Below are 16892 nucleotides of genomic sequence, written 5' to 3'. Positions count from 1 at the left end.
GGTTTCAGAGAAAGGGAAAGATGGAGAGAAAAACACGCTTTGACAGCAAGTTCCTTTTTATCAGAATTTTCTAAGGGTGGCTATTTTCTTTGGAGACACACATAATGAATTTCCTTAATTCCTCAAGAAGTCAGGAGTGCTGACTTAGTGACATCGAAGTGCTCTCTAACTTACGGTGACCATGGCGCAATCTAAAAGTAACACTTTAAAAAAAAAGTAACACTTAACTAAATTCGTGAAGCATTTTCCAGTTGGCTTCCTTCTTTCATGGCCTCCCTGCACACCTGTGGGGCAGGTGTCACTGCCTGCCTTTTCCAAAAGAAAGAAAGGCACCTTCGAGTGTTGGAGTAACTTGACTCCAACCCAGTGCCGTCCCCAGGAAGCCATCGTGAGGCAACGGCAGCAGGTGTAGCCAGTCACATTTGCACACATTTGCACATTTGCACACCTGTTCAAAGTATTTCAATGACCATGTCGGGGGTGGGGGGGGGTGGGAAAACCCACTCAGTGGTTAAGTTCCCAGAGCTGTTTTCCATACTTGGCCCAGAATAGACGTTTCATCATTAGGAGGTCTTTGAAAATCAGTTGCTTTTGTTGTGTGTTGTTTCAGGAAGTAAGGACTGCCTGCTTTCTAGGTATTTTCCATTTTCTCATTTTTCAGAGGCTCTTGGAATAAAGTTTTGAGGAGTGCGGATCTGGATTTGGCTGGCGATGCCTGACTAGGGATTGACAAACATTTTCTAGAAAGAGCCAGATAGCAAAATCTGGGGGCTTTGGAGGCCATAAGTCTTTACGGCAGCTACTCAACTCTGCCATTGTGGGGTAAAAACTGCCACGGACAACAAACATGTAAATGAATGGGGTGTATCTGTGTGCTAATAAAACTTTATTTATAGAAACCGTGGACTGGATTTGGCCTGTAGTGACCTCTATGTTAGACCAGGGACATTCTTTCTGTTGTCCGGAGTGGAATACCTGTGAACAAGCTTTGCATGGCCTGTGTTACAGAGCATTTACAGAACCCTGTGAGGTCGCCACTACTCTTTCCATTTAACAGTTGAAGCTGAGGCTGAAAGGCATTGAGCAACTGACTTGGAATCACCCAGCTAGTGAGGGGTAACAAAGGAAAACCTCATGGCATCTGGTCACTAGTCAGGTGATCTCTTCTGGCATCATGCTCCCTATTCTCCATCAGTCGAGGTATAGCGAGGCCTTCGAAGTGCAAAGAAACCCACACACCAAGACTTTGTTATTGGTATTAAAAACTCTGCATGGTTCTGAAAATTCAATATACTTGATGATTATAGTTTATAGGAAAGGTATAGTAGTTACGGAAGAAGACCAAGCCTTGTGAGAAGGCTAGAGACACGTTCCAAGCCACAGTCAAGATGGATTTTGCTGCGACTGTTAATCCTGCACGTGTCTGTGTTGAAAACAGATTCGCAGCCAGCTATTTCTGAACTTTCTTTCCTTTCAAAGCGAGCCTTTGGTCATTAGGGAAGCATCATATCTGTCAGGCTTTGCCGTGGGACCCTGGAACCTGAAAGGAATACTTCACATTATCTTAGGTTTGAGTTTAGAAGGTAAAGCATGCACTGGCCTTCAAAACCCACTCACTGCCTTTTCATTCTCCACCTACAGAAAGCCACCATTAGCCACGTGTCACCTGATAGCCTTTACCTGTTCCGTGTCCAGGCCGTGTGTCAGAACGACATGCGCAGTGACTTCAGCCAGACGATGCTCTTTCAAGGTAAGGCCGGTTCCTTTCTTCTCTGGCCCCCCTGTGCCCCTGTGCTCTTCCTTTCCTAGGCTTTATCTTTTTTTTTCCTGTGAAGGTGATTGGACAAAAGAAAATAAACCTGGCCTAGGAATCAGTGTGGGGTTTTATTTTATTTTTTTTAATTATGATAGTCACAGAGAGAGAGAGAGAGAGAGAGAGAGGCAGAGACACAGGCAGAGGAAGAAGCAGGCTCCATGTACCGGGAGCCCGACGTGGGACTCGATCCCGGGTCTCCAGGATCACGCCCTGGGCCAAAGGGAGGCGCTAAACTGCTGCGCCACCCAGGGATCCCAAGTGTGGGGTTTTAAATTACACCTGAAATGCCTCAGGAATTTAGGCCTATCTTTTAGGTTGGGGGTTTCATAGGCCAGAAGAAGAGCAAAGTGTTGATTATTTTTTTGACTATTGATATTTTTCCAACAATGGGGAACCAAGTATTTGTCTAACACTCTCATAACAAAAATCATGTCCTACTTATGTTGTGGAATATTGTCTTTGGATTTCCAGCCTGACTCACTTAGCTAGTCTCTTAAGAACTAGAGCCCAAATGTACAGCACACTCTTCTGGCTTGCAAGAAGCACACAAATAAGCGCCTGCTTGCAGGATCCTTGAGCTTCTTGAGAAATAGATGCATATACCTACTGCTAGAGAGTCTAGTAGAAAGTTCCATGGCCAGGACTAGGGTGAGGCCAGAGAGGCATTTACCCTGGTGCAAATTTTAAAAGAGCACCAAAAAACTCAGTAATCAAGATATGTTATATATATTTTTAAAGATTTTATTTATTTATTCATGAGAGACAGACAGAGAGAGAACATCACGCCCTGGGCCGATGGCAGGCTCCAAACCGCTAAACAACCCAGAGATCCCGATATGTTATATTTTAATGAAAAAATTTTTAGAAGCAAAATCAGTGCAAAAAGTTGGTAGACAAAATACCCAAATTCTAAATGAAGATAGGATCCATGCTGTCTTACTTGCCCCAACCTAATCACAGCCCTGATTCCACTGAAATATTATTCACAAAAATAGGCAGCCAGGCTATGGGCCATGGTTTGATGACATGCACCAAGACCAGCATGGAGGGAGGGACCAGGGCATTGGGCCTTGCTTTGCCAGCCTGAGGTCCCCTCTGATAAGGTCCTTCAGTTCCAATTTCAGAGAAACCTACACACCAAGCCAGTGGTCCTTAATCTTTTTGAGTCATGGATATGATGAGGGCTTTGGACCTTTTCTATAGAACGTGCCAGAATTTTGCATACCATTTCAGGGGCCCCATAAAGCCCACATACCTGGGCCCCTCCCAGAACTATTATCTCTGAACCTCTGCAGGTAGGGCCAGGAATCTGAGTCTTAACCAGATGGCCCAGGTAACTGGCCCGCACAGTGAAGACAGAAGTGCCAGTCGAGGGGCAGCCTGGGTGGCTCAGCGGTTTACTCTGCCTTCAGCCCAGGGCCTGATCCTGGAGACCCCAGATCGAGTCCCACGTCAGGCTCCCTGCATGGAGCCTGCTTCTCCCTCTGCCTGTGTCTCTGCCTCTCTCTCTCTCTCTCTCTCTCTGTCTCTCATGAATAAATAAATAAAATCTTGAAAAAAAAAAAAAAAGAAGTGCCAGTCAAGAACCGAGGCCCAGCAATGAAGGCCGCAAGTTTGAGTCCTACTGCCACTCACTGTTTTTGGGACTCTGAGAATGTTTATTAGCTTCTCCAAGCAACAGTGTCACAGTCTGCAAAGTGGTAGTATTGACAGTATCGACCTCATAGGGACCTCGTGAAATGATACGCGGTAAAGCATGTTAAGTAATTGGTACCAGAATGCCTGGTACCAACTATAAATATCCCCCTGATATTAGGTTTGATATAAAAAATAATAAATGATGAACCCAGGGTAAGAAGTTCTCCAGCCTTAGATTCCCTGAATGGACCCTTTCTAGCTTTATAATTTGGCCTTTAAATATTCTTTGCTAATGTTCACATTATGTCACCCTTCCATTTAAACTAATTGAAAATGAGCACGGCTGTATTTTTTTCACACATAAATCACACTCGCCACGTCCACCTGTGCCCTGAGTGTCTTGGCGGCTCTATGTTGAGGAGGGTCCATGGGCCAAAGCCGGGTCTGCATAGGCCCCAGGAGAGAGAGAGAGAGAGAGAGAGAGAGAGAGAGAGAGAGAGAGAAGGAGGCCACAGTGGGAGCTGGCTGAGGCCGGGGCCCTTGGAACTTTGGACACATAAATCATGATTAGGCCTCCCATGTGCTCCAACCAAGAACCTAGAATCTGCAGAACTGACTTTCCTGATTAATAGGCCGCTGAGCTTGCTGGCTTCTGCGTGGACTTTGAAAAATTAAATGTTTGTAATGTAATGTAATTCAAAAAGGCCTTGTCAGCTATAAATTCCAAACATAGAATATTTAAAATGTCTGATCACAGAGACTTTTTGGAAATGGCCAGTGTCTCCTTTGTCTACGGACTCACTTTGTTCAGAGGTGGACACGAGTTTACTTGTTTTATATACTGGTGTCTGTCCCTGTGTGTTCACATAGGGGCGTGGATCTTCCATGAGCTCTCCCCGTGGTGGCTTTTAGCATCTTCCCTACAGCATCCAGCAGGCAGTGTACACCTCTTACTGGGAGCCAAGTGTGATTTTGGCACAGTAGAGCCCAATGTACAAAACTGATCAACCTTTAGGACTTAAATCTTTAAAGGGAAAGGAACAAAGCTTAGAAAATTTCAGAGAAGCCTTGTTCAGAATAATTGGGTTTCCCAGTGATGAAATTCACATCTGGTTTGGGAGCCTGGGGAAGCCATGTGGACTCTTTACATTATAGTAAATATAACACTGTTTATGTTCTGTATAACATAATAAATGTTGCATATTTGCCTCAATGTGGTAAATATAATAACAGTAATAATAGCAAGTGAAATCCGTAGAATGGCTCACAGTTACAGAGCATTTTCCCGTAAGTTAATGTCATCTGACCCCATGGCAGCTTTTAATGTACGTAGTATTTTACAGATGGAGGAGGAATGATTATCTAGGTAGTCAAGTAACTTGCAAAGAAATCACTTGTCTACTAAGCAGGGTCTGAATTTCTTTTTCCAAAGCCTAGTCATTTATACACAGCAACAGACCACCCCTAAAGAGTAAATATTACCCTCTACCCCCAGTAACTCAACAAAATGGATGAAAAGATTGATGGCTACATGTTCAAAGCCTGTCTGCAGTTCTCAGTAGTTATGGAAAATCATGGTTCTTGAGCTTTCTCTCTGAGCCACAGACCCATCAGGCAGCCTGAAGCCAACGGATCCTCTCAGCATGGCTTAAAATAAATAAGCATAATACATAGAAAAGGGAACCAATTATGTCCAAATGCAGTTGTCAAAATACTTTAAACAAACAAATTTGGAATGTAGTCATATATGCTTTTTTTTTTTTTTTTTTTTTTTTTTTTTTTTTTATTAAAGCATTGAATGACAAGCAGTGGGCCTGTTGGCTACTGTGATTTCTGAGTAGGGGTGAACATAAATGATGCTCCAAGATAGCGATGACAATTATAAGACAGCACGGAAATATCTGACTTAGATCAGAGACAGCGTCACAGGTCCCGCTAGTGTGGCTGAGATTTGTTGCCTGCTTTCATGGTGGAGGAAGTCCACATGTCAATGAGAGGGTGGTGGGAAGACAGGTGCCTTTTTTTCTCTTGTCCCTGAACCCCATCGGGCCCATGGGCACCAGGTTAAGGGCTCCTGATCTGAACGGCCCTGGAGAAACTTCCTTCCTAGTCACCACGGCTTGAACCGACCCGGTGGAAATTGCCAAACATCAATGAAAAGCCTACGTGCTGAGTTCTGTTTAGTTGCTGGCCTTAATCAGAGCCCTTTGTAAAGGGCAGGTAAAGCAGATCTCCCGGGAGACCTGTCTTAACAAAGGGAGGGGGGTACACCTCTCGGAAGCAGCTCGGTATCGATCCTGGAACAACCATAAGATGGTAGGGGGTTATAGTTAGTCCCTGGCAAGCGCTGTTTGCTTCCCAGGCTGCTGTGTTTGACCTGGTTGTACTGACTTCTAGAGGAGTCTCCTCTCCATGTCCATCTCTTTACACGTCTGACTTTCCAATTGTGCAAAATGAAGTGTATCATTAGGTCAGGGGTTGAAGATACGGGTGCCCCTGGGGCCACACAGAGAGCCTGTACAGAGCAGGGGAGAGTTATCCATGCGAAGGTAGAGATCCTCCGTCCATACCGAAGGTACATGAGGGATGCTCAGGCCCATCAGGAAGGAGAGTTCAGTTTTCCCGAGTGTGAGGATTTTTCAGGATAAGCAAGAAATTGTGGGTTTTTTTGTTTTTGTTTTTGTTTTTTGTTTTGTTTTTGTTTTTGTTTTTTTTAGATTGAAAGCTATTGCAGCAAATTCAGTTTTTAAAAAAGCTTGCAGGCCAAACAAAAAATTCTGTCAGTCATTTGCCACATCTGGTTTAGGTGAAATCTTAACAAGTACACATTTATTTTGATTTTAGCATTTTAAAATATTTTTTTGCTAATTTTTCAGCACCATGTATATATATATAGGAAGTAAACTTTGAGTTTATATAACAGTACTGTTTTTTGTGTGTTTGGTGGGTTTTTCTTTTTAATTATACTGTTTCCTATTATTCACAATACTGAAGCAACTCAAATGTCTACCAACAATGACTAGATAAACAAAATGTGGTATATGCATACAATGGGATATTATTCAGCCTAGGAAAGGAAGGAAATCCTGACACGGGTCCAGCATAGATGAACCTCAGACATGTGAAATGAAATAAGCCAGTCACCAAAAGACAAATATGTATGATTCTTCTTTACATGAAGTATCTAGAGTAGTCAAACGTAGAAATAGCAAGTAGAATGGTAGTTGCCAGGGGCTAGGAAAAAGGGGAACATGGGGATTATTGTTTAGTGGGTACAGAGTTTCAGTTTTGAAATATGAAAAATTGCTGGAGATTGGTTGCACAACAATGAAAATATATTTAACACTACGCAAAAAGTGGTTAGGGTGGTAAGTTTTACGTTACGTGCATTTTACTACTATTAAACGTCTTTGTAAAGTTAAACTGTTTACAGAACTAACAGCACATGGCCAAACAGAACTGCAAGGAGCAAACACCAGAACGAGTATTATGGGGGTCATATAAGAATTTGGCCAATTAAAGCAATGATGGCGATATCTTATAGGGCTTCAAGACTTAAGTAGAATAAAATGACAATACACAAAAGGTGAGGCAGGTAAATAGAGTTAAAGCATTGTACAGTTCTTACATTTTTAGGAGGTAGTAAAAATATTAATTTAAGGGAAACTATAGTAAGTTCAGGATTCATATTATAATTACTGAATGGATAACATAAGAAATTATAAACAAGGGCAGCCTGGGTGGCTCAGCGGTTTAGGGCCGCCTTCAGCCCAGGGCGTGATCCTGGAGACCCGGGATTGAGTCCCACGTCAGGCTGCCTGCATGGAGCCTGCTTCTCCCTCTGCCTATGTCTCTGCCTCTCTCTCCACCTGTGCCTCTCATGAATAAATAAATAAAATCTTTAAAAAAAGAAAAATTATAAACAAAAATATAATAAGTAGTAGGGGGCACCTGGCTGGCTCAGTCAGAAGAGTGTGTGACTCTTGAGCTCAGAATGGTGGGTTTGAGCCCCATATTGGGTATAGAGATTACTAAAAATAATAATAATCAACCTTTTAAAAAGATAATAGGAACAGTGGAATAATATGAGTCCACTTATATGAAGTTCAAAGATAGACAAAACTTTGGCAGACGTCAGAAAGGTGGGTATTGAGTGGAGCACATGCACACCTGCTGAGGTGCTAGAGAACATCTGTATTTCAGTATGGGCGGTAGTCACACAGGTGTTTACAGAGAAAGTTAATTGGACTATGCACCTAAGATTTGTATATTTACTTACATTTTACTTCAAAACAGAAAACAAAAAAAAAAAAATTTAAACTGGTAGCTTAAGACAAGAGCCAATGAACTACACAACATTCTTAGAGGGTTTTTTTTTTTTTTTAATGAATCACAAGCTAAGAAGGGTTTTGCTTTTTTTTTTTTTTTTTTTTTTTTTTTTTTTATGCCCTGGGCTGAAGGCAGGCGCTGAACTGCTGAGCTACCCGGGCTGCCCAGGTTTTACATTTTTAAATGGGAAAAAATCTGCAGAGAAATACTATCTTGTGACATGTGGAAATTATATGGAAAGCTTAACAGTAAAGGTGTGTTGCTTACAATGTAATTTCTTTGTTTCTCAGCTAATACTACTCGAATATTCCAAGGGACCAGAATTGTTAAAACAGGAGTGGTAAGTAGCAGATGGTACTAATTGATTTGTCAATGGCCTGTTGTTAATTCACGTGCAGTTAAAACTGTTACCACGAGGTGGCAGTATGATGTTGTTAAACTGCTCACCCAGGGGCGAAAATACAGAAAAAATTACATTTCTCGCTGTTTATAATTCAGTAGGTCATGAAAAGAACCTATGGAACAGAATTAAAGCAGCTGTGTTATACTGTATGATTCTTATCAAGATAAAAACTCTCCAGATTTGTAATTATTTGTCTGTGGGATCATTACAATATAGGAGGTCAAAGGAGTACAAAAGATCTGCTCCGAGCCCCTCATCCGACATATGCTAAAATTCAGAGGTTGTCATTTCTTCAGGTTACATGGATGTGCATATTTCTGGGGCCTCAATTCATATCTAATTGATTTGCCATTTCTAGTGTAACAATCTTAATATCAATCACAGTGTTGGTGATAACAGTAGCAGCTTAAAATGTACCAGCGTTTCCTGGACTTTTGGCACAGATTATTTTATTATTTTATTTACTCCTTGAAGCATCCCAGGACATCAGTGTTAGCATTGTTTCCATTTTACAGATGAGGAAACTGAGTAACATACTCAGCATCCCCAGACAGGGGGTCGTCAACTCAAGCCCAGACCATCCGACTTCTCGGTCTTGGGTGCCTTATTTTATTTGGTATTCACCATATCGTTAACCAGCTACAGAACCTAACATTTGCTAACCTGACCATCCTTAAACTGCAAAGTTTCCTAACTAAAATATGGTGATGACGTTATGAAATCAAAGTTGTTCTGGCTGTGTTGTTTTGAACTCTAGAAATGATGGAATAGAATTCTGGATTCTGATAGAATTTATTGGATTCTTTAAAATGAAATGGATGACTTAGAGCAACATTTCTTGTTTTCCCCAAAGGTACCCCTTGGTCAGCCCCAGTTTAGTGTGGTGGAAAGAATGGGCTGAGGCTCGAACATAGGCAGCCCTCCCTCTGGCCTTTAGCATCTCTGTGCCTTGGTTTTCTGACTTGCAAAATGGGGTGATGATCCTGTGTGCCTCCTGGCTCGGGTGGAAAGCCCTGGCAGCTAGTTGGCACTTGTGAAATGGAACCCTTCCTGCTGCCATGTACCTGGGCATAGATTTTTGCCGTGGATGGACCCAGAGACTCCGGAAGCTGCAGAGGTTGTAAAGGGCCCACCTCGAAGGTGCAGGGTTGTAGCGGGTCCCTAAAGCACACAGTGTTGAGCGTGGCTCCTGCTCCTGACCCTGCCGCTGCAGATGTGGGCGGCCACATGCCTTCTAGACCTAACTGCTGTGTGTTCTCCTCGAGGGCCCCTGGGATATGAGAACGCAGGGCTCCTGTCTCTTCCGCTATCACCCCAGGATCGTTCGACCGCCCGATGTTGCCAGCTTACTACTTGGTTGATGTTTGCTTTTACGCCAACCTTCATGGCACTTACTTTTTTTGGCCACTTGGCTTCCTCTTAAGCCATACTGGTGAAAAATTGGGTTTGATGGGCTAGTTACATTTTTTAATGCACTCCAAGTAGTTGCAAAACCATTCAGGCCAGCAGCGGTGGCCATCCACGGATGACCAGTGTCCTGTTTGGCAGCACGCTCTGAGCAACCCTGTGAGGAAGGTAAAAGATGAGTGAGACCCATCCAGGGTCCTCAGCAGGGCCTCCCTCCCAATCCTGGTGACTGACGCCGCTTTCTCTTCTGTCCCCTCCCTGTCCCCCCGCCCCGGCCCGGGTGACCCTCTGAAGCCCACGGCGTCTCCTGCCTCTTCGGCCGACATGGCCCCCATCAGCTCGGGGTCGTCCACCTGGACATCCTCCGGCATCCCCTTCTCCTTCGTCTCCATGGCCACCGGGATGGGCCCGTCGTCCAGCGGCAGCCAGGCCACCGTGGCCTCGGTGGTCACCAGCACGCTCCTCGCCGGCCTGGGCTTCAGCGGCGGGGGCATCCCCTCCTTCCCCAGCACCGTGTGGCCCACGCGCCTGCCCACGGCCGCCCCCGCCAGCAAGCAGGCCGTCAGGCCCGTGCTGGCCACCACCGAGGCCGTGGCCTCCCCGGGCCCCGACGGCGACTCGGCCCCCACCAGGGACGGCGAGGGCGCCGAGGAAGGGGAGAAGGATGAGAAGAGCGAGAGCGAGGACGGGGAGCGGGAGCACGAGGACGAGGGGGAGAAGGACTCGGAGAAGAAGAAGAGCGGGGCGCCCCACGCCGCCCAGGAGCCCCGGCAGGACGCGGCCAGCCCCACGCCCTCGGCCCCCAGCGGCACCGCCGAGGCGGGCGGGCCTCAGACGCTGCCCGGGCGCGGGCAGGAGCTCCCCGGCGTCCCCACCGGCCGGCCCGCCGACGACGTGAGGGATGCCCGCCCTGGCCCGGCCTCCGGCTCGGTCCCCTCCACCCAAGTGCCCCCCACAGCCACAGACGAGCGCTTCGAAGGCGGTGATCCCAGGAGGCCCCAGATGCCATCGAAAAGGCCCGTGTCCCGAGGGGACCGATTTTCCGAGGATAGCAAATTCATCACCGTTAATCCAGGTAAGAGGCCCGGTCCTCATTTGAGGCTCCTCGCTGCTGTGGGCAGCCTCACTCTTTTACAAAGAAAAAAAGAAAAAAATGGGATGGAAGATGAAGCTCCGGGAAGGGCTTCATGTTCCCGACATAGTGTATGTCCCTGGCATGAAAGATGTGTGTGTGTGTGTCTGTGTGTCCCTATTTTATTCTAATAAGAATGACCTCCTCTCTTGTTGCTCAGATAAGGCCCCCTGGGATATTTGTTTCCTGATAAATTCCACTTAGCTCAGAATAACCCCCAGGATTTAAACTACACAGTGAGGAACGCCTGGATGGCTCTGTCGGCTACGGATCTGTCTTTGGCTCAGGTCGTGATCCCGAGGGTTCTGGGATCAAGTCCTGCGTTCGGCTCCCTGCTCAGCGGGGAGTCTGCTTCTCCCTCTGTCTCTCTGCCCTCCTCCTGCTTGTGTACTCGCTCACTTTCTCTCTCTCTCTCTCAGATAAATAAATAAAATCTTTAAACCAAGCTACGTGATGAAGCCAATGAATGAAAAAAGGCATCAATCTTAAGTTTATTCATTAAGATTTCATTCCTTATTCACTTACTCATAGCAGCGCCTGTGTTTATGGCCTGCCTGCTTGGTGCCAGGCGCCGGGCGTGTGCTGCCCCGGGGAGGCACAGCCTCTGCCTCTGGAGGCCTGCTGACCGTCCGCAGGACGCGGTGATGAGGATGCTCAGGGCCTGCCGGCGGGGAAGCCAGAAAGCAGGGCGCGGTGCAGCAAACAAGCCAGTCGCTGGCTAGCCAGGAAGCTAGCTAACCAAAGTTGAAGACTGCGAATGGTAATGGGAAAGAAGCAAGGTCCTGTTGAAGAGAATCATGAGGAGGGCAGGGACCCGTCCTGACTAACATGGGCCAGGCTGGGGAAGGGACCTTCCCCTTGAAACCAAAAGCAGGAGGTGCTCAGTGTGGGGAGAGCTGGTGTTAGTCCTCCATCCTAGCCCAAGAAATAGGGCTCGCTCTCAGAGCCCCGTTTACTGTATGAATCACCCAGCCTATGGATGGTGAGACCAGGGCATGGCTGGTCTGGGCTTCGCCGTGAGGTGGGATCCCCGTCACCCATCACCCTGACCCATAGTGACGCGTTGCTCTATCCTGCGCTCAGATCCTAACGAACCATCCTGAGAGTCTCTGCGAGGCAGCCTTGAGCATGAGGGGGTTGTTATTGTTGTGAGGGGTTTTCTTAATAAGAAATTCTTCTTTTTGCCAGACTACAAGATGTTTAGCAACAATTTTTTTTGCATCTAAGCTGTTGTGGAGTTATAAGAGTGCAAAAAAAAAAAAGCAACTGGTAAATATTTATTTGCTTTTGCACTTGTAAACATTAAAATTCATCTAAAGCTGAGATCTCGTATGTTAAGATACAACTTAGAATAAATTTTCATGTTTTGAATTACGTTCCTCCTTAAAGCTGGTATGGACTCGTTTTTTAGAAGTTTGGGTTTCCAATGGGTGTTGCTCAGTTTGTCTTGGTTTTAGAGAAAGGTGTAGAGTACCCTCCTGTGGAGCCGAGTGAAGGAATTATTGGGCCGCTTATAAAGCTGTTTGATGCCATTCCTGCGTGAACTGTGACATTTCCTCTTGGAATTACTGAGAGATGGTAGAATGTCTTGCATTTGAACATATTAAAAGAAGTACTTACGGAGTACCGATTGTGTACGGGGCACTGCACGAAGCCTTGAGAATAGAACACAGATCAAGGCAGGCTTCTGTCCTCTGAGGGTTGATGTTCCAGTGGGGGAGCTTGAGGATATTCCAGTTAACAAGTGCATAACGTCAAATAGTGGTAAGTGGTGAGGGTTGGAGAGGGGGGCAGCGTGGCATCAAATGGTCAAGGCATGACATTTGAGCAGAGACCCAAGCGATGAGGAGGTAGCCATGCAAAGATTCATGGAAGAGCATTCTAGGCTGCAGGAGGAATAGCAGATCCAGAGACCCAGAGTGGGGATTAATTTGGAATGGTCGAGGAGCGATCCGAAGGCCAGTGTGTTGTGGACCCTAGAGAGTCGGAAGGGGAGGGATAAGGGATGAGTTCACAGGTGGACAGAGCTTAGACCAGGAGGGGGCTCACCATCCACGCTGAGGATTTGATTCTAATTGAAATGGAAAACCAGTGGTGGATTTCAGCGGGAGACTCGCTCATCTGATTAACTTTTGTGAAAGACCACCCTGGCCTCTTTGTGGAGGTTATCCAGGGAAGGCAAGAGTGAACACAAGAAGCCCAGCGAGGAGGTGATGGCAGTGGCGGCTTGGACCAGTGGGGTTTCTCCAAAGACTAGTGGTAGACCTTGTCAAATACGGATCTTCATGCTTGAGTGGCTCTGCCTGTGGACTCCGGACGCTGATGAGGTAGTCTTCTCCGCCTGTTCCTCTTAAACACTTCCTTGCCCACGCTTCCGGTAAAGGTGGCTGTCGAGAGCTTAGGTTGAGAGTGTTCACACCTCGAGAGACTGGAGAGCAGTGGGGACCTGGACCTGCTCCAGGTGGGAGGAAATGAGGCCTTGTGATAGGAGTCAGATTCCAGGGAAAGGGAAGCACATGGTGAACCCTGGGGATTGGCAGCCTCAGGTTTGGCTGGGGCATGTGGGTCTCCAGCTTCAACCCTCAGGCATCCACGTGTGCAATCTTGGCAGAGTAGTGTTTGGAGTCAGGTCACCCCAGTAGCCTCTGTCCCATATTCTCTCTGGCTGCTCAGGTGGTCTCTGCTCAGGTTCTCGTCTGTAAAATGGGGGAATAACAAGCTCTCAGTTGCAGGCGGGGGTGCAGATAAATGGAGTCGTTCTTGCTCTCCGCAGCCCAAAGGCCACAAAATCACAATGGTGACTATGGGGAGGCCCCCAGAAGGTCCTTCTTTTGTAGCATCCCTGGACATTACAGAGCATGCCAAGATTCTGGTCCCCAGTGAGCTGGCGTTCAAAATGACCTCCAGGAACTGTGTGCTCTTTCTCCAAACTGGTAAACTGGAGTATCTCCCTCACCAGGTTCATCTCAGTGGGAAGGTTCACGTCTCAAAGCCTTGTGGGCTATAAGGTCTCTGTGGAAGCTCGTCAACCCCGCCAGGTAGCACAAAAGCAGCCAGGACAATATGTTAGTGAGCAGATGTGGTTGAGTTCCAGCAAAGCTCTGTTTACAGAAACAGACAGCGGGCCTGGTTCGATCTGCGAGGCAGCATGTGCCGACCCCTGGTTTAAGCAGAAGTATGTGTGTGCTTGTTGGTTGATGAAGGATATGAGTGATTGAATGGAAAACCCCCAACCCCACAGCAGTCCATGAGTCCTGCCGCCTCCTCTCGTCTTGCCTCCAGCCTAGCATTTACTTTTTCAATAAAGTCACCATCGCCTTCATGTTAGTGGTGACGTTTTAAAGACTGCGTGTACATTTGTGTAAATCTCATTTAGTTTTTCTTCACAGTGAGTAAAAGCAATTATTGTAATCAATGTTTAGCATCCCTTTTTTTTTTTCTTTTTTGGAGATTGGGTGTGGAGGGGCAGAAAGGGGAGAGAATCTCAAGCAAACTCCCCACCGAGTGCAGAGCCCGACGTGGGGCTCAATCCCAAGACTCCAAGACTGTGACCTGAGCCTAAATCAAGAGTTAGACACAACGGTCTCAGCCACCCAGGCACCCCTATATTTAGCCTCTTTTTTTTAATAAATTTATTTTTTATTGGTGTTCAATTTGTCAACATACAGAATAACACCCAGTGCTCATCCCGTCAAGTGCCCACCTCAGTGCCCGTCACCCAGTCACCCCCACCCCCCCGCCCTCCTCCCCTTCCACCACCCCTAGTTCGTTTCCCAGAGTTAGGAGTCTTCATGTTCTGTCTCCCTTTCTGATATTTCCCACTTAGCCTCTTTGGAACAAGCATTCACATTTAAATTTACAGACTATGGGATCCCTGGGTGGCGCAGCGGTTTGGCGCCTGCCTTTGGCCCAGGGCGCGATCCTGGAGACCCAGGATCAAATCCCACATCGGGCTCCCGGTGCATGGAGCCTGCTTCTCCCTCTGCCTGTGTCTCTGCCTCTCTCTCTCTCTGTAACTATCATAAATAAATAAAAATTAAAAAAAAATATTAAAAAACTAAAAAATAAATTTACAGACTATGTTATAGTTTGACCAGCATCTCCAAAAGGCTCGTTTTAAATTCCCTTGAAGTTTGATAACATCTTTTTAAGTCCTGTGAGTAGCAGCTTTAGTATTAACTCACACGGAAGGAGGAGTCCTTCTGTGGAAGAAGTAGCAAACTCAGACAACTACAGAAGTCAGACAGGTGGTATCAGTGAGAGAAGAGGCCCAGGTGGTGGATATTAGGGAATAGTGAGGACTACAGCCAACCAGAGTGCCGGGGTCTTTTCTAAAGAGGACAGCCTCACTCAATCCCCTGATTGTAGCCAATGAAGAGATGCCTCGTGAGCCAGAAACCCAAGTCCTTACGTGCAGAGAATCTCCTAATTTTTAAGTGAGTTCCAATTTTTAAAACATTTTATTTTTTCTCCTTTCTTTCTTTTTTTTGTTTTGTTTTGTTTTGTTTTCACATATGCCAAACTAAACATATCCCTGGCTGGGTAGGTAGGAACCACTGGTGCTTGGCTTCAACTGTAGAGCTAATTGCTATAGTTACAGCTGCCCCGGAAGCCAATGGGAAGGATTAAAGGCCTCCATACAGCCACTCTTGTCTATTTGTTACCATCTGCTAGTGTGAAGCCCTCGATGGGATGTGTGCTGCATGGAAATCCGACCTGGCTCCTCTCTGAGCAGCCCCAGCCAGAACGTGGTGCAGGCCCCCCTCAGTAGCCAGTTGATGCAATAACATGTTCTTGGGGTGGTGTGCAGTATAGCATGCCCTAGCAGAAGCATTGGAAGGTGGGCGTAGTCTATCAAAGTATCATTTAGTGCTAGCGTTTTCCATTTTTGTTTCCTCAAATCAGGGAAAGCCCCTTTTCAGACTGAATCTTGCCCAGAACCTATATAAACACTCATTCACTGAAAGTTTGCAGCTGCCTCCTTTGGGGCAGCCCTGAGCCAGGTGCTTAAAGGATGGCCCAGTTCAGGGGCCCCCTACCACAGTCTCCTGGCCTCATCTTGTCCAGACCATGAGCTAAGAACGGTCAGAGTCAGTTTGGCCTCCTGTTCTGCCTTTTTTTTTTTTTTTTTAAGATGTATTTATTTTAGGTGGGGGCCAGGGTAGAAGGAGAGGGAGAGAGAGTCACTAGCACGGAGCCCGACCAGGGGCTCGATCCTGTGACCCTGAGATCACAATCCTAGCTGAAACCAAGAGTGGTTTGCTTAAACCGCCTGAGCCACCCAGACACCCCTGCTGTTCTGCTTTGGGCTACAGTGGAGGGCGCCAAGCTCCAACCATACCACTGCTTTGTGCAAACCCATGAGGTACCCCTTTGGAACCCTCAAGCTCTGAGGAACCCATCTCGAAAACCTTCCATTATAGAAACAATAATATTGCTGGTTAACGTTAGTTCCATGCTGGTGTTGCCCCTGCTAGAAGCCCATGTTTGTAGTCCTACTGCACCCCTGTGGGGGCTGTGCTGTCCTTGTTGCCTTGGGCCAGTGAGTAAACTGAGGCTCAGAAAGCTAAGGAACATGTCCATGACAAGACAGAGCTCAGACACGGCCCCTGACTCCAGAGTCCAGGGGAGTCCTCCTCATGTGGTGCTGCTTTCCTTCTGGCTTTGAGCTTATTCCCCGAGTCGGCAACACAAGATGATTTCAGAGGACGTGTTAATCATTAAGTGAATATTTGAAAATGTACTTTAGAAAGAAATAGCGGTTTTCCGTTTATGGTAGATGTTCTCAACCAGAGAGGCTTCTGTCCCCCAAATATTGCATTTGGTAATATCTGGAAACATTTCTGGGTGTCACGCTTCATGGGAAGGGGGCTGCTCCTGGCATCTACTTGGGTAGAAACCAGGAATGCTATTGATCAGCCTGCACTGCACAGGCTAGCCCCTCACAACAAAGACCCACCTGGTCCCAAATGTCAACTGTGCTCTGGTCGAGAAACCCTGATCTATCACGTTAATAGGAAGTTTCCTTTTCAAAGTCCACTCGAGGAAGGCAATAGTTAAGGACAGAAATAAATCCTAAGACAGGTTTGTCTTCACAAACCTGGGGCAGAAATAGGGCAGAAATATGAGACTCAGCTGGAGTGTATGGAGGTGGAGGGAAATGCAGC

The 16892-nt window shown here is 46.6% G+C and overlaps 1 protein-coding gene across 5 annotated transcripts in view; it reads left to right on the top strand.

Moving 5' to 3' along the window:
- The window catches only part of PTPRG (protein tyrosine phosphatase receptor type G), a 705078-nt gene that overhangs the window by 596102 nt on the left and 92084 nt on the right, over positions 1 to 16892 (top strand). For all 5 annotated transcript variants that reach the window (XM_025456409.3, XM_049097815.1, XM_025456410.3 and 2 more), the window contains 3 exons: positions 1642 to 1750; positions 8074 to 8123; positions 9888 to 10668. In XM_025456409.3, coding sequence (XP_025312194.1) covers positions 1642 to 1750; positions 8074 to 8123; positions 9888 to 10668 — 940 coding nt within the window. The remainder of the gene's footprint in view (positions 1 to 1641; positions 1751 to 8073; positions 8124 to 9887; positions 10669 to 16892) is intronic.

The sequence above is a fragment of the Canis lupus genome, chromosome 20 (assembly GCF_003254725.2).
Source record: "Canis lupus dingo isolate Sandy chromosome 20, ASM325472v2, whole genome shotgun sequence".
NCBI classification, from domain to species: domain Eukaryota; kingdom Metazoa; phylum Chordata; class Mammalia; order Carnivora; family Canidae; genus Canis; species Canis lupus.
This window is presented reverse-complemented; position numbering and strand designations above follow the sequence as displayed.